This window comes from Pteropus medius, unplaced genomic scaffold (assembly GCF_902729225.1).
Source record: "Pteropus medius unplaced genomic scaffold, Ma_sr-lr_union100, whole genome shotgun sequence".
NCBI lineage: Eukaryota > Metazoa > Chordata > Mammalia > Chiroptera > Pteropodidae > Pteropus > Pteropus medius.
The window spans coordinates 3,023,852-3,048,609 of record NW_024350926.1 but is presented as its reverse complement, the minus strand read 5'-3'; the positions used below and the strand labels follow the sequence as shown (position 1 = coordinate 3,048,609).

The 24,758-nt window shown below is 38.1% G+C and overlaps 1 protein-coding gene across 1 annotated transcript in view; it reads right to left on the bottom strand.

The window, feature by feature from the left end:
• Positions 1-24,758, bottom strand: part of PREX2 (phosphatidylinositol-3,4,5-trisphosphate dependent Rac exchange factor 2) — a 225,650-nt gene that overhangs the window by 166,183 nt on the left and 34,709 nt on the right. Inside the window, exons 2-4 of the mRNA XM_039841811.1 lie at positions 4,634-4,705; positions 2,979-3,101; positions 579-683 (exon numbers count right to left, since the gene is read on the bottom strand). Of these exons, the coding sequence (XP_039697745.1) occupies positions 579-683; positions 2,979-3,101; positions 4,634-4,705 (300 nt within the window). The remainder of the gene's footprint in view (positions 1-578; positions 684-2,978; positions 3,102-4,633; positions 4,706-24,758) is intronic.

Genomic DNA, 24,758 nt, shown 5'->3' with positions numbered 1-24,758 from the left:
GCTACTCCACTCCACGGTCTGCTAAATATTGAATTCTACACTTAGAGTGTGTTCCTTGCTGTCAGTTAAATTGTCCAAGTAACTGCCAAAATATGCATTTATTTGTGTTATCCTAAAGAAATTAAATATGCATTCTCGCTCTTAGGAAAATCGAATAGGAAAGTATGTAGGAGAAAGATCAATTTCTAAATGTCTTTTCTATCACACCTCTGATTTGTTTCCTTCCTGTTACTGCCCTGCTTACAGCTTTTTCAGCAGAAGTAAATGAAACCCTAGGGATTAAGAGATATAAAAGCAATGATGACCTCTGGTATAAATGTCCTCCCACAACAGGAAGCTGTGGGTTTCAGAAACAATTCACCGTCAACCAGGAGAGGGCACTCTCATTGTGTCCCCGTAGGCGAGCTTCTCCCAATTCTCACTTCCTACATTTATCTAAGGACTCCAGCTTCCTAGCCAGGACACGTTAAAAAGATTTGTCCCACAAGCACCTTCTACAACACACTGACGCTATCCCTCAGCTCCTAGTGGGCCTCTCAAAAATCACGGCATAAGGCAACACATAAATATATACTCACCAAAAGAAATGTCCGAATTGTTCTAATTTTGTTAAGTTCAAGAAGCAATTTTTGTGCCTTCTCATGGTTACTACAATATTCGTCGTAGATACGAAACTTGTCTTTCTGTGAATTCAAATAAAAATAAGTTAAGGTCATTTTATTAGCCATTTCAAAATATTAACCTGTGTGATGTTTATGAATAAACTTTATTAAGTGTTTACTATGTTTCAAGAGCTATACTGTGTGTATGTATAAATACATTTTATTTATGTATTCTCCATGATCCATGAAAGCTAGCCTAGGAAAGGAGATAGGCATATTAATTATAGCCCAATGTGATGTGGGCAATGGGTAAATGAACCAATTTACAGAGAAGGTAATTCCTACTTTGCTAAGAGGATTCACATACAGCTTCTAAAAGGAAGTAACATCTAAGCAAGGCCCAGAAAGATGAATCCATGATTCCCAGGCAGGAAGGAAAAGAGATGATTTTAGCTAGAGGAAAAAGCATGTGCCAGTTGACACAGAAAAAGAGAAACACAGTACCCTGCATTTCGTAGGTACCGACCCGGGCCGTTGTCTTTAAGAGGGACCTTGACAAACTAGAGAATATTCAGCAACAAGTGACTAAGATAATAAGACACTACATGTGAGAGGTCATTTCAGAAAGAGTTATTTGTTAGTATATAAAAGAAAGTGGTAGTTGCATTTAAATAGCTGTCATATCATAAAGGATTTACACATTCATGTAGTTCCAAAACACAAACCATGACCACTATGTGGAAATTGCAAGGGAGTGATGGACAGTGACATGCAGATCTGGGATTAATACAAAAATTTTCTAACAATTAGAGCTGTCACTAAAAGTGATCATGTAAAAACAAAATAAACAACCTTCATAAATGCTATGGAATAAATACTTTCACAAAAGGAGGAATTTTACCATCATGATCTCTAAGCTTCCTTCCATCTGTAAGATTTTCTCCAAGTGGTTATGATCAATATCTATCCAAGTAGTACCAATAAAAGAAGAAGATGCGGAAAACGTATTGATCCAATGTTAGAACAAAAGTGTGAACCCTGAAACTTCAAGGACATGCGTCTAGAAAGAAACACGGAGTGCTATTTTCCTTAGCCAGCCAGCAGGACATGTATTGAATTACTTATTTCAAGAGATGGTATGAACCAGAATAAAACAAACTTCAGAAATAGTTTAGCTAAATTCACGGATGACAGATTGATAGCGTGTTACTGAGGAAATGAACGTCGGGGTGGAAGATTCCCATGTGTAGCCTTGAACCGAGATAGCAGCTACTCCAGTTGGCAGAACACTTGAATTCTCTCACGAAAGAGAGCGGTCTGGGCGAAGGGGACACAAACATGCCTGGCTTCCAGTCGTACCCGAGGAAGACACAGCGTCACCTTCCTATACCCGAGGAGCCTCTCCCTTTATCTTTATGAAATATTTTCTGGTTATAACAATAACATCTACCAAGTCTGCTCGCTACATATAGAAATACAGATCTAGAAAGTACATACAGTTACCTTTATACAAGACTAAATAGAAATAAAAATAAAACTTGACTTCCATGACAAAATACTCTTATACGCTTTTAATAAAACATTGATTGTATAGCATTTTGATACATATGGATTCATATTAGCATTCTGAAAATTAGCATCAGGTGAATGGCATAAACAGCAATACTATATATATATATATATAATTTTTTTTTTTTTTTAGTATAAATGCTTTTTAGTTCTGAAAACAATGTTCACTAGACAGGTGGCTTTTTACTTTGCACATCGATTGCATAAATTATTTCAGCTATCGTGTACAAAGAGATGAAAATGATCATACAGGCATGAGGCATGATCTGACATAGCCGGGGACTGACTGATTCTTTTGCGCTGCTCAGGATACCGTTCTGAGACACCGTCCTTGAGAAAAATGCAGACGCAGGCACATGTGTACCTAGAGTGACCGCGTTTGTTCGCCTCCAGTTTTGTCACAAGTTGATTAACAAGGGAACATTCTGATTAATCAAAGGCTCCTCATGCCATTATAAGAGTAAGGATTTTCTGCTTCAAAAGAGAAATGCTCTATGTTCGAGAGAAACATAAAAATCCATTCATTAGGCACAGCCCGAATATTCATTAGAATGCAAAGCTCTGAAGGATGCGAAGTGGTTGGGGAAAAGAAAAGGCTGTTTATTCTTCCCTGAATGAAACGGATGATGTGAGGCGCTCTCCCCTTTTCTGGCTCTAAGGGGAAGATTTCATTGGCCTTAAAAGACCCCAAACTTTTGGTGTCGGATTTTACTTCTAATGCTGAATTCTCACGTACTCCTATGCCAAAAGCTAAACCTTAAAGTCTAGGGCGAGAGAGCTTTCGAAATAAACAGAAATGCCTCCTACAAAATGAAGAAAGCAGGTTCCCACTTCTTGCTGAGCATTGGGTTCGGGATGTAAGCATTCTTCCACGACTTTCAAGAATTCCTTATGTACTGCAAGGATGTCTTCAATGTTGGAGAACAGCATCTGAAAAGAAATGTGTGAGTAAGTTCAAGAGGGAAACAAGTTTAAAAGGGAAGATGTTGATGCGAGTATAGCATTCTCTCTCCGAGTGGAAACTTCAGTGGGGAGCCCGCTGTCCCACGTCCACTCCGCCTCCCACCGGCTGGCAGAGCACCAGTTTTGTGTGGATGTTCGCTCACGCTCTGGGAACCAGGAACCTATTCCTGGCTCTCAGGAAAAGTCTGAATGGCTGACTCCACGCACGGTCCTCTCGCTCACTCATGAGCATGAGCTGCAGGTAAAACAGAGCAGGCAGGTTGGCTGGCAGGCTTCTCGCTCCTAAGAAGGGCACCCTGGAATGGGCAGCCCTTTTCCCTCTCTGGAAAGGTGTTCTGTCTGGAAGTGACAGCTGGGAAGCTACATGGTGGTTTTGCAGCTGTGGGAGGAGCCAGTGCAGGAGCAAAGCTGATAACCTAGATGGTAGAAGAAGAGCTAGAGGGAACTGGCAATCTAACTCAGTGGTCCCCAACCTTTCTGGCACCAGGGACTGGTGCTCCAATGAGAATCCAATGCTTGATGATCTGAGGTGGAGCTGAGGCGGCGATGCCAGCTAGCACTGGGGAGTGGCTGTAAAATGCAGATGGAGCTTCGCTAGCTCACCGTCTGCTGTGCAGCCCGGTTCCTAACAGGCCCCAGACTGGTACTGGTCCGCGCCCAGGGTTTGGGGACCCCTGATAACTGACCTCCCTGAATTGCCAGTCTCATCTGGAACTCATAATATGAGAACCAACCAGAGTCTTCAAACCAATTTGAGTAATAGGTGTCTTTTGTAACCAAAAGCACACAAACTAAAATACTCCCACAGTGGGAGAATTTGAAAGTATTGAACTTACAGAGAAATAGAGTAAGGACGGCCTATAAAATCCTTGGAAATTCTTTTTCAGTAAAGTAAATCAGCAAGTCAGCACCCAAAATAAAAATCAGTGATGCTTTACACAACTTAAATAAGTAATAACAACTAACTGATTTTCATTCACCATCCATTTTTTTTCCAAAACTCTTCATAATTTTCCTTCCCCAGCGATGAAAAGGAAACGCTTATCCATTTGTTCCTGAGTTGCAGATGTCGTGCGGACTTTCCTTTCTGCACCAGAGGACCGTCCAGATCGCTTGTTCTTTAGTGATGACAGAGGGAAGTTGCATTTGCCCGCAGTCTGTCTTCCTGAGCCCCCTCTGGCAATCACCTGACACGTGGCTCAGCTCCCTCTCTCTCACAGACACGTAGGTACTTCACCCTGGGTTTTTCTTTCTCTTTTCAAGCTTTCTCAAGGCTTTGACAAAACAATTTCTCTACTACGTCTTCTACTCCATCCTCTCATCCCCATTTCTCTTCCCAAACTCTGGTTTCCCTTTTTCTAATTGTCACCACCCAGTGGCTGGTACACCATCTTATACTAGAACTGAAGATAAGTTAAGAGTCCTAAGGAACGCCTCACAGATCAATTGTCATCTACGGGAACTCGTGCTTGCATGGAGGGCGGGTCGTGCCTCCTTACCTTCACTGTTTCGTCCGTGACGTTTTTGTCAACTTTCGATGCTGCGCACTGGTTCATTCGGTGTAAGAATGCCTGCGTGCAACAAAAAAGGGTATTATAAAGGTAACATGACGTTAACGAAACAACTGCGTTGACCAAAATTAAATTCATTTTTTTATAGGAAACTGAAATTTAAAATTCTAATAATCGTCGAGTATCATAGTTTTACTGTAAAAGTGGAGATCCTTGTGCAATGCTGCTCCTACCTGAGAATTACTTTTCCTTTTCTATTTTGGGACGGGGCCAAAAGTAATCGTGTATATATAAAATTCAATTTATCCACCAGGGTCTCAAAGTTCTATGGTAAACATTTTGAGTCAAGTGTTTCCTAAACTTCTAAGTCTTCCGAAGCATAAAAGACCAAAGTCTAATGAAAAATGGAGTTTTTAAGGAAAAAAAAAACAAAACAAACAAACAAAAGATTTTGAAGCAACCCCTTTAGAACTGAGATTGAGGGAGGAGAGGGAAGAAAGAGAAAGTGACTCTTCAAGAAGGAATGGAAGAATCTTCTTGCTCCTTTTACCCTCTTTCCCCCAAGTTTTAAGAAGCCAGAATGTCTATGTCTGGGATCAGCTCTGGGCTCTCCACAGACGTAAGGTAGGCAAAAAAGTGTTTTTTAGTATTTCAAAAATCTGGACTCTTCCTGATGGTCAGTAAGTTTTGACCCATGACTAAACAAGCTATTATTTTTTGCAAAGAAAAAAAAAGAATAGAATGAGTTATTTACAATTGAGACTTAAAAGAGAAAGTTTAGAAGGAAAAGAAGAGACTTTCCATCTAGCAAATTTGGTTTGTGCCCTCAAGACATTGTTCACTAATGACCTAGTGCCCAGGTGAGACCATTCCTTCCCCTGTCTGTCTTCAAGACTCCGCCCTCTACCTGCCAAGTCGGGGTACTGCTTCCCAAGGCACACAGAAGCTCTAGGGAATCTCTGGGCACTATCAAACAAAGAAAAAGTTAAGATAAGGACCCAATTTTTGGCATACTAAATATTTAGGAGATTAACAAAACCCGGGAAGGGTTGTGACATTCCAAAATTATCACCTTCCAGACACTGCTAGTAAAGGACAAAATGGCACATTTCTGAGAACACTGTGACAACCCATCTCAAATTTTTAAATGGGCAGTTATATAGTTTTTGAATTGTTTTCTAAAGTTACGTGTAATTGGCAGTGGAAACAGAGGTTTTGAATTTTCTGACTTCAAGTGTCCATTTTAATTAGTATTAGTCTGTTTAATTTTATTTTTAGTTCTGTTTTTCTTGAATATTTTCCCACATACTCATACCAAAAAATGCTCTTTAGTTCTTAAAATAACATGAGCGGTTTAGTTGCCTCGTTTACATTTCATATTGACCACATAGTAAACAGGTAACCTCTTGTGCAAGCAAAGCTTAAACTTCACCTCTAGATTTATAAACCTCTTCTTTATGAACGGAGCCCAGTCACATTCTGAAACCAATAAATTAAAGTTAGGAGGTAGTAAAAATGAAACAAAATATGAGTTAGAAGGGAAAATGTGAACTAATGAAGTAAACTATGTCTTTAATCAACTTTACCTTCTTATCTTCTGTGACAATACAGAACTCTTTGCTTAACTGTATACTAAAGAAAACCTGGAACTCATTAGCATTTCTGACCAAGCGTTTATTTTTCCCAAGAGCCTCATTTTATACAACGGTGAAGGCAGATTTTAGATAGTTTGTTAAGACTGCAAAATCTTAAAAACTGGTCAATATTTTTTACAAAATGTAGACGTCTTCCTTCTTAAAGGTAGAGAAAAGTAACGTGTTCAGAATCATTTTTTAACAACCAGTATCTGCAGAGTCCTTTCAGGCTTTGGTGATTGGCACATTTAATTTTTCTCATAGCAATCAAGAAAGCATTAATACCCTAGTCATGGAAGCATAGTAGGGAGGTAATATACTGTTTTATATCTGCACCCATTCGTTTTGACTGAACCAAAATTTCATCAGAATTAAATAATCTTCATTTTGACACAAATATATTGAAAATAAGCACTAGGAAATGGATTTTAACGCCAGTGGTTTGCAAATTTTTTATTATAAGTAGGACTTGAAGAGTTTCTTCACAAGGCAGATTCCCAGGCCCTACCGCCAGAAGATCTGTTTGAGCAGACTGGTTAAGGACCCAGACAGAAACCAGCATGTTTAAGCAAGTGCCCTGGAATGCAAATCTGCATTCTGATGCATTCGATGACCATTCCTTTATCTTTACCCTTCCCAAGTCTGAAGAAACAGACTTTGAGAAACAAATAAGTAAGTTCAGATGGAAAAAAAAATGGGTTCATTTATTTCACCTTGCCTTTCAACTCTGTCAGACTCCCTCCATTCCAACACCTTCTAACTGGGCCATGAGAGCTTTCCACCACCCCGCCAGAGGCTCCTCCCCTCAGTGATGAAATCACCATCTAGGCGTTAAACAGGTCTTAATAATCTCTGAAAGTCAGGGGGGTGCAGAGGCAGGTAAGCCAGTTGGGATGGACTAAGTCACATCTGGATGAAGCGAGACTCGCAGGCGCCCCTCCAGATACCTTCCAGCTGGCAGGTGTGTCAGCATGCGCTCACCGGCCAACGCACCCCTAACATGATTCTGCACAACGTACTCCCTGATATCACTCCAGCCAGGGCTGCATTTTTCCCCCCGCCGGCTCAGAAAGCAGAACTCTTCAACCTGCTCCGTATGCTTTCCTCTTGTCGCGTATTTGGTAAAATATAGCAAATGTTATATATTAATTAAAGTTTAAGAAAGGAAAAAATGTCACGAATACGCTAGCAAGAAATCAAAAGAGGGAAGAAAACTCATGAAGATACAATGGAGGTGACAGTAATCCCCCTTCTGCATGTATGCCCATCGGGGCCACTGCTAGCTCGAAAGTAAAGCAAGTCCGTGATGAGTTTTATTCTCAGAATATATTTGCTCATTTTCTAATTTCGATGTACTAAATGATCTCTCTCAACTCATTTTTTGTCCTTCTCATTCCTTTTGTCTGTCAAGCACACACAGTAAATCACTCTTAAAAGTTACACTTTTAGTTCTAGATACTTGCTATTTGATATACTATTATACAGGCAGTAAACCTTATTATTCCTATAAATATTCTGCATTCTAACAATAAATTTAATGATCCTAACAATAAATTGTCATCTCAACAATGTGGCTATTTAATACAAACAGAGATGGGTAAATTTTATATTTAAAGGTGAAAACGGAAAAATTTGAGAGGCCGCACTATTGCAAGAAAAAGCATGTTCGTTTCTTGAAAATAAATGGGAAAAAAAGTAAGGGTAAATATTTTCCTTTTGCCTCTTGAACTTTAAACAATATTATTACATCAAAATTCTTGAGAAAATGTTTTGTTTTGTCTTCCTGAGAGAAAAAGAAAATCCTAAAAAAATGAAAAAGCCTTGTCATTTAGAACAGACACAAGGCTCCAGGACAGAACCTTGGGGCAACTCCAACATTTACAGGTCAAACAAGATAGAAATCAAAGAGGCCAGTAAGGCAGAAGCAAACCCAGGAGAACGTGGTGTCACCGAAGCCAGGATAGAGAGTTTCCATAAAGAGGGAGTGGTCATGCTTTAAAAGCTCTGAGCAATCGAGTGAGGTACAAACAGACACGTGATGTGACAGTGCAGAGGTCACTCACTAGCGCCTTTAACCGCAGCGGTCCCAGTGGAATGGGCTGAAGGGAGAATGAAGGCTGTAGAAATGGAGCATTACTACAGAAAAAATTTTAAAACCTTTCAAGTTTTGCTTATAATGGGAGTAGAGAGATGGAAGTGAATTTGGATCAAGGGAAGATTGATTTTTTAAGTGAAACAATCCTTGCTCAATTCATCCTTCAAATCACATATTATGTCCTTTAATACGATTTCAGTGAAGCCTTCACATTCTCCCCAGCCTGCTGGGTTTCACCGTTCCCCAAAGGACTATTGATTCCCAATTTCTTAAATAGGAATCCTTCCACTAACATAAAGAACAGTAATAGATATGCATATTGTGATGTTAATATCTGTCTATTTAAATACATATTAACAATAAACTATTAGAAAGAAAATTCAACAATATTTATGCCATGTGCCAAGGCATTGCTCTTGGCAGTGGTTCTTAAACATTTTATTCTCAGGACTCCTTTATACCCTCAAAAATTTTGAGCTTTTATTTATGTGGATTTTCAATATTTAATATATTTGAAATTAAAAACTTTTTAATAGTTTCCAATTAATGAATTTATTTAAAATTAACAATAATAAATCTATTATATGTTCATTGTATGTAACATATTTTTATGAAAAATAGCTATCTTTCCCCAAAAAATTTCAGTGATGAATGTGGTACTGTTTTATATAATTGCAAATTTCTTTCATATCTGAGTTAATAGAAGATAATTGCATTCTCACATAGTCTTCGATTTGTTATAATGTGTTGTTTGAAAACATATTTCCAATGGTAGTTGGAAAAGGGGGAAATGTGTTCATTGCTATAACCTTTTCAGATAGTTGTGGATATTCTTTAATACAACACCAAAACTAAAAAAGTAGTAGCTTCCTAAAAGTTAGTTATCATGGGGACTCCGACATCGTATCAGTCAACTTTCTGTACTCTGCTAAATTAAAGCCCATTGATCTATCTTGCAATTTGAAGGGATTTTTTCTCCATGTGTGATTTATAAAATTTTTTAACACTGAGTAACTGAGGGTTACGCATATATCTGAACTATCAACACGTTTCATTACACAATATCAGAAAATATATCATATTACTTAATATCAGTATCCAACTCACTTAAAAAATCTTTAAGTCTTAAGAGGCCGTAAAGTTCAATCATAGACATAAATTTTCCCCAACTCTAAATTTACTTGCAAACTTGAATTTATCATCATCAACAAATACTATCAGTTGTTTTCCTTGAAGTGACAGGCTCACTTCATTCTTCTTTGAGAAAATGTCTGCCGAATACCTAAATGCCCTGAAACTAAAACCAGAGTTTGTCTCACAGTTGTTATGTCAAGTAAATACGATGTTCCATAGCAACTCAAACACACAAATTCTTTCCCTCAAGTGAGTGGCAGAAGTTCTGAGGTGTACTTCCCATTTCATCACACAGAATAATAAAGAGACGTGTACTAAAAATTCAAGATTTAATGAAATTAGTAAGTTTTACAGCTTTATCAAGAACATTCTTAAGTGAAACCAGCATTCTCCTATCACCCCAATATGAGTGGGTGATGGTGAAGCATACAGTGACCACTAGTACAATTTGGTGCCACTGCTTTGACACACTAAAGCATCGAAAATTTTCCACACCATTGCTTTTGAAAAACCATGTAATAACGTATAGTGATTCCCAGGCTCTCCAAGATCCAGGGTCCAAAATCCGTCACCATAAATCTATGCCATTCAGTTCTGCTGTTTAATTCAACTTGACCTTTCTCGTGTTCTGTCCACGGCATCACTTCTCACACTGGGCACCAGCACCTGCTCTCCTTTCCTTCCTCGTATGTCTTCCCTTCGCTCCATTACTTCCTGTACCCTCAGTGGGTAAGACCGACAGTGGAATGGGATGCTGTAACCTCCCCCTACGATGCCCAACCATTTCCCAAGGCAAGGCAGCAAGTCGTCCTCCATTTTATTTGTACTGCCAAGTGCTCGCGATTCATGTGGGTAGAAGACTAAGAAAAATTAGAAGCACGGGGAAATTAGTGACCATAGATATTTTTGTAATTATCTCACAATGATGGTCCTGGCCTAGAGTTTCAGACTCCCGTTATTCACTTGTAGCCTCTCCCTCCCTCATTCCCTCCCTCTCTTTGGTTGTCACATCCCAGTTTCCCCATTCTGGACCACTGCCCGACCACAGCAGCCTCCCGAACGTGCCGCGCTCACTCCCACCCCAGCGCCTTTCACGACTTGCTTCCTCTTCCTGGAACACTCTGTATCGGGCTATCTCCTGCTGTCGCTCAGCTCTCCACGTATTCACTACCTCCTGAGGGGGCTCTTATGACCATCCATCCGGCATGACACGCTCCCTTCCCCAACCCCCACCGTGTCCTACCTCCGGCATTACTCCCCTTCGTCTACCCTGCAGCACTCCCCACTCCTCCATGTCCTGTTTTATGTATTTGTCTGTTTACATGTCTCCTGCTTGGGGACCGGAGCCCATGAAGGTAGAACCTGTCTGTTTTGTTCACTGCGGTATCCTCAGTGCCTGCAGCACTGCCTGGCACTGTGTAAGCTCTCAATAAATTTCAGTGACATGAGTTAAGAATTTTGCCTTAACTAGGTAGCTTTTGTTTCTAAAGACCACATGACTCTATAGCGTTAATTTCCCTAGTGTTATTATCTTCCCAAATATTTCCAAATAGTATATTACCTTCCTAATTACCTTCCCCCAAATCTAAAGAGTCAGCAACTCGGAATATAAGGCTATCATACAATCTTTCTCTTTCCCAACACCATAGAGCAGTGTTTCTCGAAGCTGACACCACTGACATTGGAGGCCAGTTAGGTCTCAGTTGTGAGGGCTGTCCTGCACACTTAGGAGATTTAACGGTTCCACCTGCTGGATGCCAGTAGCAACCACCACCCCTAGTTGTGACAACCCAAAATGCCTCCACAGGTTGCCATATGCCCACCTCGCACCTCCACAGTTGAGCACCACTGCCATATAAGTCCCAAAATACCGATAGCAGTGCCAAGTAAATTCACGAATTTGAGGCTAAAGGCTTTTGAATTATCAACAACTCTGGGCTACATTATAGAAATAAGTGATTTCTCATGTCTAGCTGAGCTTTTACTCGGTCCACTATCTCTCTATATAGTCTCCTTGTTTCGATAAATGTGTTAGATTGTGAATAAAAACATCAAACGCATTTTCATAAAAATTATAATTAGGGAGACTTTATGTTTAAATTTACATGTTGTTACAATGGACAACAATTTAAAAATACTGTTGGTTTGCATGTCTACTTTCCACCTGACTGCAAGGTCCTTCAGAATATGGGCATCTTTGCATCTCTGAAACAGATATTACTTTGTCCCTAGACTGCCATACAAACATACCATCCACACAAAACTCCAAACACTTACAGGACAATAAATCATTGTTAGTAGTTGAGTAGCACTTAAGATTTACCTTCATGGGCATCTATCACTCTACGAACCATTGAAAAATATATACCACACCTGGATTACTCAGCTAGATCCCTGAAGAGACCACACTATGTCAAAGTCCCCAGTGAAAACTCTTTGATTGTTAATGTTTCTTATTATTCAAAACCGAAGAGATTTGTTGTCAGAGTTATTGAGAACCTTTTAATATCTGCTCAATTTCCCACCAAAAGATGTTCCATTCTTTCTCAGAACAACTATTAAATCAAAGTGAATATCACCATCATCTGAGAGCCTAGGTAAAGATAATTTTATATCATATCATCCAGATTTTTTAAACTCCCTTGGCTGAAACTTTACCAAGATTTGATGATAATTAAAACATTATTTAGTGTCTTCTATCTGACCTCAATATGCCAAAAGCCAACATGACATAAATGTGTTCTTCAGTTTTCAGGAGAAAAAATTCATTTTTGTCAACATGTGATCAATGTACTAACTACGTAAGAGGCACAGATTTTAAAGATGTTTAATAATTAGGTGGCTAGAAAGTCAATAGTGAAACTGGACAGAAGATGAAAGAGAAATCATAGATAATTATTCTCAATGAAATTACAATTATAAAATCATTCAAAGCAAATGTGCAAATTTATTGAGAGGTTCACAGTAAAATACTATAATAAAAGCAAACTCTTCTGAAGTTTTCTTTTGTTAACATTTTAAATTTTTAACTTTTTGTTATGTATTTTGTGATTTCAACTTCTATACACTCCTCTCACAGCTCAGCCTATAAAAATAGAAATTATAGCTATCTTTATTGAATATTTAATTTCAATTGGCCTAAGGCAATGGGTTGATCTAAAGCAGAGGTCGAAAGCAGTAGAGGTATTTTTTTTTTAACATGGCACAGTGTGATTAAAACATTGATTCAATTGCTACCATTTAAAAAATGATAGCATTCACATAAAAGTCAATATTTATAGTTTCTCTTCAAACACTAGGACAAAATCAACACAGGGGCCATAGTTCTGAATAGAAACAATAGCCTGGGGCAAAGACAGCCCAGCGTTCCCTTCATTTTGTTCCAAGTTCATTTCATTCATTTTGTGACTTTCAATATCTCTGTAGCCATTTCAATTTTCAGCCATAGTCTTGAGGTTTTGCCAAGGCCCTTTCGGCTCTTATAGATTTTTAATACTGATCATTCCAGAATTTTAAGTTTTAAAATGGCATTTGATCTAAAGTGTCTGAGTGAAAAAGTACTCCCAAGATAAGAGAAAAATATATATTAAAAAAAAAAACTAAGAAAACTGGTGCCTATTTACTTAACTTTTATTTAACTTTTATTTAACTTTTTATTTACTTATTTAACTTTTATTTAACTACTAGTTTCCCAAGGAATTCAAAATTAAGTTAGACGTTAATTCGTTAATTCTTATTTTCTAAAGACAACTCTGGAAGCCATATATATGACTAGTTTTCTCAAACATTGAAATGACTTTATGTCTTTTATTTTAAACCATTAAATATTTCTTTTAATAAAGTGACTTTTTGACAATAAACTCTTCTTGGCTTATATATTTCAAGTAACATTTGATTCGAGATGATCTTGTGTTCCTTGTACTGTTTTGGGCGATGTCCCTTTCTGGAAGGGTCAAAGATACACCAAACTCTAGGGAAAAATCAACTAAATAAAGTAAATAAGATTAGGAAGTATATGATGTTTATGGTCAGCTGTTTTTAAACCCATCAAAATTAATCTTCCCCCAACACACCTAAAAACACCTACCCACACACCTATGCAGACACAGGATGTCCCCTCGGGCTGGAGTTGGCCCTGTGGCAAGCATTTATGACAGCCTAGGATCTAAGCCTTAGCTTGCTTGCTCATTAAATCAGCTTAATAATAATAATAATAATAGCTGTCTCACAGAGAAGTGAAGAGAATTACGCAGAGGTAATTTTCACTGACATTTTGTACAGTGCTATATAATAATTACAGTGCATAATTAGGACCAAATAAATGTTAACTGGTATTTCTGTTATTACTGCTACATCCACAGACATGGTTCTATTATCTCTACTGTGGTTATAATTATTACTAACACTATAGAGAACAGAACTAAAAGGTGGGCTCCTGCCTAACTCGCTCTGCTCCTCTATTAACAGGAAATTGATCCAACATCCTCTAACTTCTGGATCATTCCTTTATTTCAAAACAAATAATTCAAGAGTTTTATGAAAGGGGGAAATTTACTATGTTTATTTAAATATATATACATATATGTGTGTGTATATGTGTATACACACACATACACACACACACACACACACATACACATACACATATTCCATATTGTAGTTGCTCTTTTCTGCACAGAATTCTAGGCTGATCTCTAAATGTGGTACATGTCAAACTCTATATTTTTGAGACATTCCAGAAATTTAAACATTAACAAATAGCAGAGCCGGAAAAAATTAACTCAAGATCAAACTGTAAAGTGCTAATATAGAAGATAACTATCTCCATAATCCTTGAGAGGACTTAGAGAAGAAATTATTAATAAAAATTGAAAAATGTACATGGAGCATGGCCAGATCATGGCTTTGATTTCAATGAGCTGCTAAAAGATCTGGGTATGGACAAGACTCACACAGGCTGATGAAATAAAATGACAAGCCAATCTGAAAATATTTCTATAGAAAAGTCACGTACAGAAAGGAAAACTAATATTCTTGAAGTTGTCTTAGCTCTTCTGGATGCTATCAACTCTTTATAGCACCAATAGAACCATTAAACAAAGATAATGTGTTAGGCTAGGTTGCAAAACTAAATTAAAATCCTTTATATGTTACAACTCGATATTTTTAAAAGAGCTTACTTTAAGTCTGATGAAAATAATGAACTTTTAATTAAGTTTAGAATTATAACGCAATTAATATTTCAAATGTCCCACGATTTTTGGTGGCATTTCAAGTAAAAGCATGTTTCATGGTGTCAGTTAGTGCTCACTATGGAATGGAACAGATTTCTAAAAGGCAGTTCATGAGCTTACATGAACATACTTTTGAAACTATTCCTTAATATCTGCTAAATTGCTGTATTTTTAATATTACACAAATATTTATACAGAGATGCCAGGAGACTATTGTGTCTCCAATATAATACTTCATATTGTGCTGCTCAGGAATTTACATTGGTATCAGATAACTTAAGAAACGCAGCACAATGAAAGAAAAGGCTAAGCGGGAAGTACAAAGCACCTCATATAGATAATATTCTCAAGCACAGATTTTTCTCTGGCACAGGAAGCTGGTCATTTCCCGAATTTAAAATGCAGAACACTATTCCTGTTTAAGTCGTTATTTGAGAATTCAGTTCCCATGAAAAGGAAATGTAAGCGATGGGGAAAGGAGACGTATTTGATGCTGGAAAACAACCTAGAAAAGTGAACCGAGGAGTCCAACCTGCAGATCCATCTCTCCCTGGCATCCACCACCCTCTTTTTTTCTCACACTTTTTTCTCACTGTGCAACCGCCTAGGGTATAGAAAAAGATATTTAAATTTGCTTCATGATAAATACTTGTTTCAACTAATATAAATGACTTTTTATTCAGAAATTAATAGATCTACTTAACCTTTAAAACCGACTTCTATATTGTCCATGCTTATCCTTAGAACACATACAATTTTTCTATCAACATCCTATTGTCCCTTCTGACTCACCATATTCCCGTCTCTCCCTTCCTCATGCCCAAATATTCAATATACCATCCACTCCTTAGTCTGTAGTTTTGTTTCCTTTCCTTTTTCATTCTATTCAAGCTCTGTTGCTAAAAGGAATGAACGGATAACAATGAAAATGTTTAGTGTTAGGCTAATATAGACAAATAAACCAATGGAACAGAAGAGAGTGCGGAAAACATCCCAGGTAATTAGTGTTTGAAACAGATGGCACTCTAAGCGGGGAAAGAATGCAGAGGTGTTGCAACAATAGGCAATCAAGATTGCAGGCTTTGCCAAAATATAATAGAAGACAAGAATGTGAAGGGGTTAAGAGCTTGAAGCCTGAAGCCAGTCCACTGGGGTTAAAGTCTCAACTCTGCCACTTACTAGACACTCACAAGTAACTACCTCTCTGAGGTAGAGTCTCTATATTTGTAAAAATGAGAGTCATGTGTTATCTACTGTTACAGACTTGCTATAAAGGTGAAATAAGTTGATGTACGTAAAGCAAATGGCAATTCGAGGAGTAATATATGCCTGCATGCTGTTATTACTATTTTTTTCTATTTTATTTGACATCCTCAAATATACTTGCTAGGTGCTATTTTCATTAAATAACTTCATCTCTGAAGGATGACCCTCAAGAAGGAGAATCGTTCTTTTTTACAATATCCACATAGCCAGTTATAATAAATGCATTAATAAGAAAGATAGGTATTATGTATGTATAAATATGTTAAAATACTTAAAAGCTGTTTTTAAACCATAGTTTTTATTTATGGCATTCTTTATAAAAATTATATCAGCAATCTGCAAGAAGGCAAATATCTGAAAGCATCTGCTTCTATATTCAAGAAATATGAGAAAAAATAAATTCAAATTTGAAAATCTGGGTAACGATTATTATCAATAATCCCACTGTTTCAAAAACCAAGAGGAAAATAAAAATATAAAATATCATAAATACCTCTACGTACTTCATAAATCAAATAGAAGCCAGCAAAACCCTATTAATGAGTTCATTTCCATGGATATTGGCTTGCAGCTCTGTCAACAGCTGAATATTCATGAGGCAAGCTGGATGCTGGGTAAACAAGAAAACTTTCTTTCGAGGACAAAAAGCTATGATAACTAAAAAATATTTCATGTAATTTTTCCAACTTAGGTTATGTAAAATAATGAAGAAAAAGCTACCGTCTGTTCTAACTTTATCTATGAGTTTTGTTATATAACCACAAAGACACAACAGATATGTTTAAATATTGAAAAATAGAAAATACCCCCTGACATCAATAGTTTCTTGGTTTCAGAGGACCTGACTCATCCTAGGTCCTCAAGAAGAAGCCTTTTGAGGATGTAAATGAAACTGTCTCTAGTCTGAGTGAGGATAACTAACATGGTTTAGGACAATTATTTGGAAGGCTTGGAGCTTGAAAATGCAAATAATATAAAGGGTAAACAGAATGGCAAATTAAAACATATCAGAACTAGGCCCAATGTTTGGAGAGTGTCTGGAAGCCCTGAACACCTCAGCAAGCAGACTCCAGGCAGCAGTGACAGCATTCAGAGAGATGGGAGTGTATGGTGCAGTGTCACTGGGCTGAACGTGACCCCAGTAGATGCTGCTTGAGCGAGAGTGAGGAGAAGAGGGGGTGTGAAGAGAGAGAGTGGCACCTAACAGGGAATAACTGTTCTTGTGATGGCTTCCTTCAAACGCCATGGGATTTAGGCTCGGGCCCCAGGCCTGATAAAGAACTGGAATAAAAATTAGAGATGAGGTAGAATCCAATTTTATAGTGTAGATATACACTGTTGGGGCGGATCATCAGCCTAAAGTTCCATGGGAAAATGTGTGTCCTCGCTCATCCCAGGACATTTGATTAAGGACAGCAAAACTAATTCCAGACCATGCCTCCCAGGGTGGACAGGAACCCTCTTTCTCTTCCAAGTTGGCCAGGACTGCCTCTGAGGCACTGGGGAGGCTGAGGACACAGAGCTTAGGGGATCAGAAAAATGTAAATGAGCTGCTTCCTCCTTCTCAATTGTAAAATCGTACGTTCTGATGAAAGAATAATGGCAGGAACTGGATTTCAAAATCTCACATTCCTGAATTGTATCCTGAATCTACTGGGAGTGAGTGTCCCATTGAGAAACTAATGCATAAGTCCTGAAGTATCTGCAGAATTTTCTCTCTTGTCACTAGATGAAAAGGAACGATAGCTTCACAGTATGAGAGTCATTGTGATGGTCAATGAGATAATGAGATAGTCACGGTACATAAACGAGACAGTCACTCTACGCCAGGCTCTGTCGTAGACATTAGGCGTAAAGGATAAAAAGGCCTGGACACGCAAAAGATGAATCACTAAATACAATTTCAAATTCAGTTTCCGGTGGAGGTGAGTACTATGAAGAACAATAAAACAGGATCATGGGAAGAGGGAGGACCTCGTAGCTGGGGAAGAATTCCCCAAAGAGCTATCTATCATTTGAGGAGAGTCCTCAGGGAACTGAGGCATGGCAACATCTGGGAAAGAACAGTGGGCTCGGCATCAGCAGACGCAGATGAAGCAGGGTGTGTGGATGGGAAGGGCGCGGTGGATGAAGTGGTACAAGGGAGGAGGGACGGAGTGAGAGAAGCAGTTGACGGACAAGTGCATATCACAGAGGGCCGGGGGGCACGGTGACAACTTGGTATTTTATTCTCAGTGTGATGGGAAGCCATGGGGTGGGGGGCGGGGTTGGTTAGCAGAGGAGCAGGTCTAAAGCCCACTACAGCTATTGTGTAGAGTACGGACTACAGAGCTGACCAATTGGGTTTCTCCTGAAATAAGACAGGTGAGAGGAGAGGGTGCTGTGGACAGAGGTAAAAAGTGGTCAGAATCCACACATGTTCTGAAGCTCCTGCTGCCAGGATTTGCTGATGGACCGGATGCAGATTGTGTGAGAATGAGAAAAAGCAAGGCAGCTTCCTAACTTTTTGGCCTGAGCGAGTAAGTGAACACCAGTGCCCTTTACCAGTATGGGGAAGACCAGGGCAGACAGGGTTGGAGGAAAAATATCAGGTGTGGTTACCTTGTCGAGGTGAATAAGTAAGCGACAGAACAAATGCCATCGGCATGGTAGAGGGTGGAAAGGAACTAAAGTCAGGCAACACGGGTTCATAAACCATTAAAGTGAATTTTCCCTTTAAAGTCGTGCTTTACAGAGGGGGATTTTTCCAAAGTAAGCCTGAGGCTAACGGGGCAAGACACGAAAGAGACGAAGACATTAGTGTGGCGAAGGTGATCCTGATCCAGCCTGTTTACTGCTCACTCACTGCCCTGTAATCAGTTTCCGGTCTTGAAACACCCTGTTCCGGCACTCCCCATTCATCCTTTGTTTCCTGCTCTCTGTCTGTGTTCTCACTGTGCCTCTGCCTGGAAGGACCTCCCTCCACTCCAAACTTAGTCAACTTCCTCTCCTCCTTAATAGTCAGTCACATAGGTGTCCTCTTCTCCAGGTAGCCTGGCATTACCTCTCCAGGCTGGGGCTGGATTTGCAATCCTGGTTTCCAGCTCCATACACTACCTTACGATTGCACCTCATGCACCATTTGGTTGTATTAAATGTATGCACCTCATTCCCCCACTAGCTTGAAGCTTCTTGAGGACAAAAATAACGTTTTAACCATTTGTATACTCAAAACAACCAGCCAGTGCTGGGCACATAGTAGGAATTCAATGTTTAATGAATGAATAATAAAGTCCGAGTGCCAGTTAAGATTAAGGAATCTCTGGGCTTCAGTTTCCTCATTTGCAAAGCAGGGACCAAAAATAGCATCACCTTACAGAGAAGAGGAGGTAACAGAGGATGAGATCAGAGAAGATGAGATCAGTAGAAGATGAGATCAGAGAGGTAAGGGGGAGAAGACAGTAGGGGACCATGTGAGGACTTTGACTTTTATTCACAGTGAAACGGGAAGGGTTTTGAGCTCAGAAGTGTTACGACTTGGCTTATGTTTTAAAAGGATAAGTATGGTACCTCATCGATAATAGAAAATGGGATGCAAGCTCAGAAGCAAGAAGATGAGTTATAGAGCTACTGTATCCCTCATTGGGTAGAATGAATTTTGTTAATATCTATCCCCATGCTGAGAAATGTTTTACATGCAAACACAGATGCACAAACACACACACAAACAACTACAAGGAACAAGCATTCTTCCGAGGAATTCCCTTTTCTATATCTCAAAATTCTTTACAATGGCAGTTAAGGGATAGCTGCATAGCTACTTTTTCTGTTTTATGTTTCTCTTTTTCACTGAAATATTCCCTTCTGTTCTGGAGACTGAATTAGGGAAGCCATAAAAAAATATTACTAGTAAGTAGCATAAACAATTGCTTCCTTATTATATGCTATTTCATTAAATTAAGAATAAATGAGATGTGGCCATCTTTCCTCTATAGTTCTTTTTTCATTCCAAAGTGATGTAAATAAGTAAAGACCTCCCAGTGTCAAAAATTCACACTTGAGGGAATATGGGTTCAGTAATGAGAAGCATTATACATATATTTTCACATAGGGATTGCTAACGTTTAAGGAAAATGTTAAACCTAATTTTAATTATTTGCATCAATACTAAGCAAAAAAATCTAAACTAGGTAGAATGTTTCATATAAATTGACATGGTCCTTTAATCAGTGGAAGGAAATGTAAACAATTTTCAATTTTCAATAGAGTCTAAGTCACTAGGCATAGGTGTAGCTGATCTGATGCCCCTTTGTTAGTTAATGAAAGCACATACGAATGGACATGAAATAACCGTTCATTTTTGGACAGCCAGAAAAAGCAAGAAAGACACTTACAGAAGTAGGTTACTGTTCAGACTTACTATTTCTATTATAGTCACAGCAAAAGAAACATTAGTTTTACACCAGCTATAGAAATTATCTCAATTAATGCTTCAATGATCCATAAAGTTGTGTGTAATCTTTGCTCCATTTCAGCAACAAAGAGATTTAGCCTGAAAGAAGTAAGTGTAATTAGTCACCATTGTCGATAGGTTCTTGCAAATTCAAGGAAAAGCACATATAATGAAACCAATTTGACCACAGGCTAATTGAGCTAAACATATTTCTGTTCACCAAAACATCACCCAACTTTTAAATAAAGACCCAAAACATCCTAATATTAAACAATGAAATAAATGTGAGCTAGATATACATTTCAGAAAGACTGATAAAAACAAGTAAGATAATTTTCCAACTGGCTTATTCCAGTTCAGCTTCGCAGTTGGCCGCAGCTCAGGATGCAAGGCGGCGCCCACCCTGGACTGGACGCCCTTCCATTGCAGGACATACTCGTTCCGTCACAGGACACACACCCACACTCACTCAGACTGGGGCAAGGTAGACACGCCAACCGACACATGCACACCTCTGAGATGTGGCGGGAGCCTGGGGGACCCCGAGGAGACCCGCACAGATGTGGGGAAAGGTACAAACACCACACAGGGGCCCAGGCAGGAATCGATTTGCTTTTTATCATCGATGTTATAACAAAACGATGTTGAACAAAACACCATTATGGGAGGACCCACTGTGATGACTCCAAGGTCAAACGGCCAGGAAATGAAGGAGGCTGGAGTCAACCCTGCCAGACTCAGCACCAGAGCTCCCACGCGGACTGGGTTTTCAGAGCCACGCTTCCCCGCAGGTGAGCTTGAATAGTCAGGGCAGGAGACCTCATGCAGAGGCAGAAATAAAACCAAATGACACTCAGTTTCTAAATTTAATTTCCAAAGTTCCTATCCCTGCCTTGGAAAATCTGTGACTGTTTTCATTTTTCTTAGCAGAGAAATTCAATAAGTCTTCAGTTTAAGGCTACTTGACTTTGATTGTACTGACTTTTTTTCTTAACTGAACAAACATCACAGAATGTGAGTAACCTTATATTTCTATAACAGAATATTGCTTATAGAAGAAAATTCTCCAGAAACCCTTCCCTCTTATCCTAATTATGGCGTGTAAGTTAAGGAGACCACATTAAAGAACACAACACAGTTGAGTACCTACTCTCAGTTAATGAGCCCCAGCTGCTACCAGGGGCCGCTAAGGTCCTTCTACTTACATACCACTCACTAGTCGGACCTGGCAAAAGTGTCCCCATCTCAATGATATCTGCCATCTGATGAATGCAGATTCTTGAAGAGTCACCTTGTTTTAATCAGAAATTATTGTATTAAAATATAGGGGCTTGTAAGGCTTTGGAATATATTTAAGAAAAATCCCAATCCCTGATACAGTCTTCAGAAATCTTTTAAGAATAACGTACTAATTAATTAAAAGTAGCATAAAAATATCCTTTGAAGCTGACCAATAGAGTTAATAATGATAATAATTATACAAAGTACCAATTCTCCAGTGAGCTGTTTTCTGTGCAATGTTAAAATGTGAGTTCCTTAAATCAGCACATTTTCCCAAAACTATCACAGATCCAAAGTTATTAATTCAAAAAGCCATAAAACTAGATTTAACCAGTTACCAAACTATATTTATCACTTTTCTCAAACTAATGATTCAACGAACTGTTTTCCAACATGCAATTGTCATTAAGATTTTAAATGCATTAGTGACATTTTCCAAATACCTTAAAATTAGGAAGTACTGCACACACTTTAAATGGAATGGATTTGGATGATGTAAAGTCCTAAGAATATTGTCTGATTTCCTAAGTTCACATATCATAAACATATCACCAACAAGTTCATATATTACAAACAATATTCTGAATGTTCCTACTAGGATGAAAAGCCATTGGGACAATCATAAGAAAATTTGTCTCTTCTCCATGCATCTTAAGTGAGAATTTTAAAAACTTTACAAAGAACATCTTTGTTTCATTTGGGATACAGAAAATTGCACGACACATTGCTTCCACTCCAACAAGCAGAGCAAGCTAGATAAGCAACAAAACCATAATTTTTCAAAGAGCTAATAATGCAAAAAAAAAAAAAAATCTAAATGAAATAAATTCCAGATAGTGGTGAGCTCTTCATAAGTGAGCAAAGACTAGGTTGCATACCTGGAGGAGCAGTAGAAGAAACATGAATCTGCTATAGATCAGAGCACAGAGAAATTAGCTCAGTTTTTCAGGAACTTTTAAAGACTGCATCTGAAATTAGAATCCCAGGAAGTCCCAGCCATAAGCTGAGTTCACATGTACCAGTCAACTCTTTCCCACAAACCTTCACCAAGTGCTGAAATGTACTAAAGGGTAATGTTCTAATGATTGGAGGCCAAAACAAGAAAAGTGAGAAAGATCCCCAGTGGGGCACACAGGACCTTCCCAAGTAGAAGGCAGGGACCCACTGAAAGCTGAGGACCAGAGAGAAGAACTGAGATGAGTCACCCCACAGCCCTCATAGAATGCATGCTACAGCAGCTCTCTGAATGTTGGGCTCAGGGTAGCAAGAAGTAAAGAGAACTCCCAAGGTGCAGAATGCCAGCAGTGGTACTGAGGCACTAAGAAGACTCCCCAGGAGCACAAAAAGTTGTTGAGAGAGCAGGCAATTAGGCTATAAAATGTAAAGCGATCCCCTGATCCTTACCAGTGCTCCAATCCCAAATCCTGCAGAAAAGTAAATTCTGCTCCCATATTCAAAATATCTGAAGCCAGTGGTGAAGAAATGAGCAGAAAGTAAAACTTCTGTAAATACCACTAATAAAAGTTTTAAATAATAATATCATTTACAATAGTATCAAATAATCAGACAAGTAGTAACAGTCTAAGGAAAGGAGTGAAAGATATCTATATTGAAAATTACAAAACACTTCTAACAGATACAGAGAAGGTCTGAAAGGAGATATACCATGTTCATGGATTGGAAGGCTCAATACTTGTAAGATATCAGTGATCTATAGATTTACCTCAAACTCAATTAAAATATCAGTAGAGTCTTTTGAAGAAATTGACAAGCTTTTTCTAAATTTTTATATGAAAATGCAAAAGACAAAATTGTGATATGAACTTGAAAAAAAAAAAAACAGAACAGTTAAAAAAAACTTATATTCCCTGATTTCAAGATTTACTATACAGCTAGAGTAATCAAGACAAGGCATCATGAGCCTAGGATAGACAAATAAATCTTTGGAACAGAATAGAGTATATAAATAACCACAAACATAAAGGTTAATTGATTTTTTATTAAGATGCCAATTGGATTCAATGGAGAAAAAATTTTATTAATAGATGTTGCCAGAAGAATCGTATACCCATCTTGAAAAAATGAAACAAACCTCAACTCCTATTTCATTCCTTACATAAATATTAATCATACTTTTATCATAGACTCAAATGTATAAGATAGAAATACAGAACTAGCAGGAAAAAAAGAAAAACATAAAAATATACTATTACTTTGGCATAGCCAAGTATCTTTAGGGCAAAAATAAAATAATAAAATAATAATGTACTGATTATAAGAGAAAAAATGTGAAATAGCTTTTATCATGATTGAAAATTTTTGCTATCAAAACACCATTAATTAAGGGAATTACTAGTCAAACCACAGACTTGGAAAAAATATTTGTAATATATATATCTGACAAGGGACCTTCATACGGAATATGTAAAGAACACCTACAAATCACTAATAAAAAAAGCAAAACTACCCAATTTTTTTAATGGGTAAAAACATGAACTCAAAGAAGATACAGAAATGTCAACGAGCACATGAAAAGGTACTTCAGATCATTAACTTTCAGGAAAATGCAAATTAAAATGAGAATAAAATATCACTAACTAAATACCATGAACAAAAATTATAAAGACTGACAACACCAAGTGTTGGCAAAGATGTGAAACTGGAACTCTCGTGCATTGCTTGAGATTGCAAAATGGGAAGCATAGCCACTTACATAGACAGTTCCTTGTAAACTTAAACATACATTTTTCAGAGGACCCACAATCCCAATACATAACATTTACCCAAGAAAAATAGAAACCTATGTCAACCAAAGACTCGTTCAAATATTCATGGCGGCTTTGTTTATAATAGATAAAAACTAGAACCAACCTAAATGTCTGTCAAGTAGTAACTAGATAAACAAATTGTGTTCTTACTAGGTGCTATAAACATAAGTGAGCATATCATTTTTTCACAAATATTATCCATTAAGATATATTTTAAGTTATAATTGAAGTAAATATTTACATGTCACCTAATAAAACAATAATTGTTC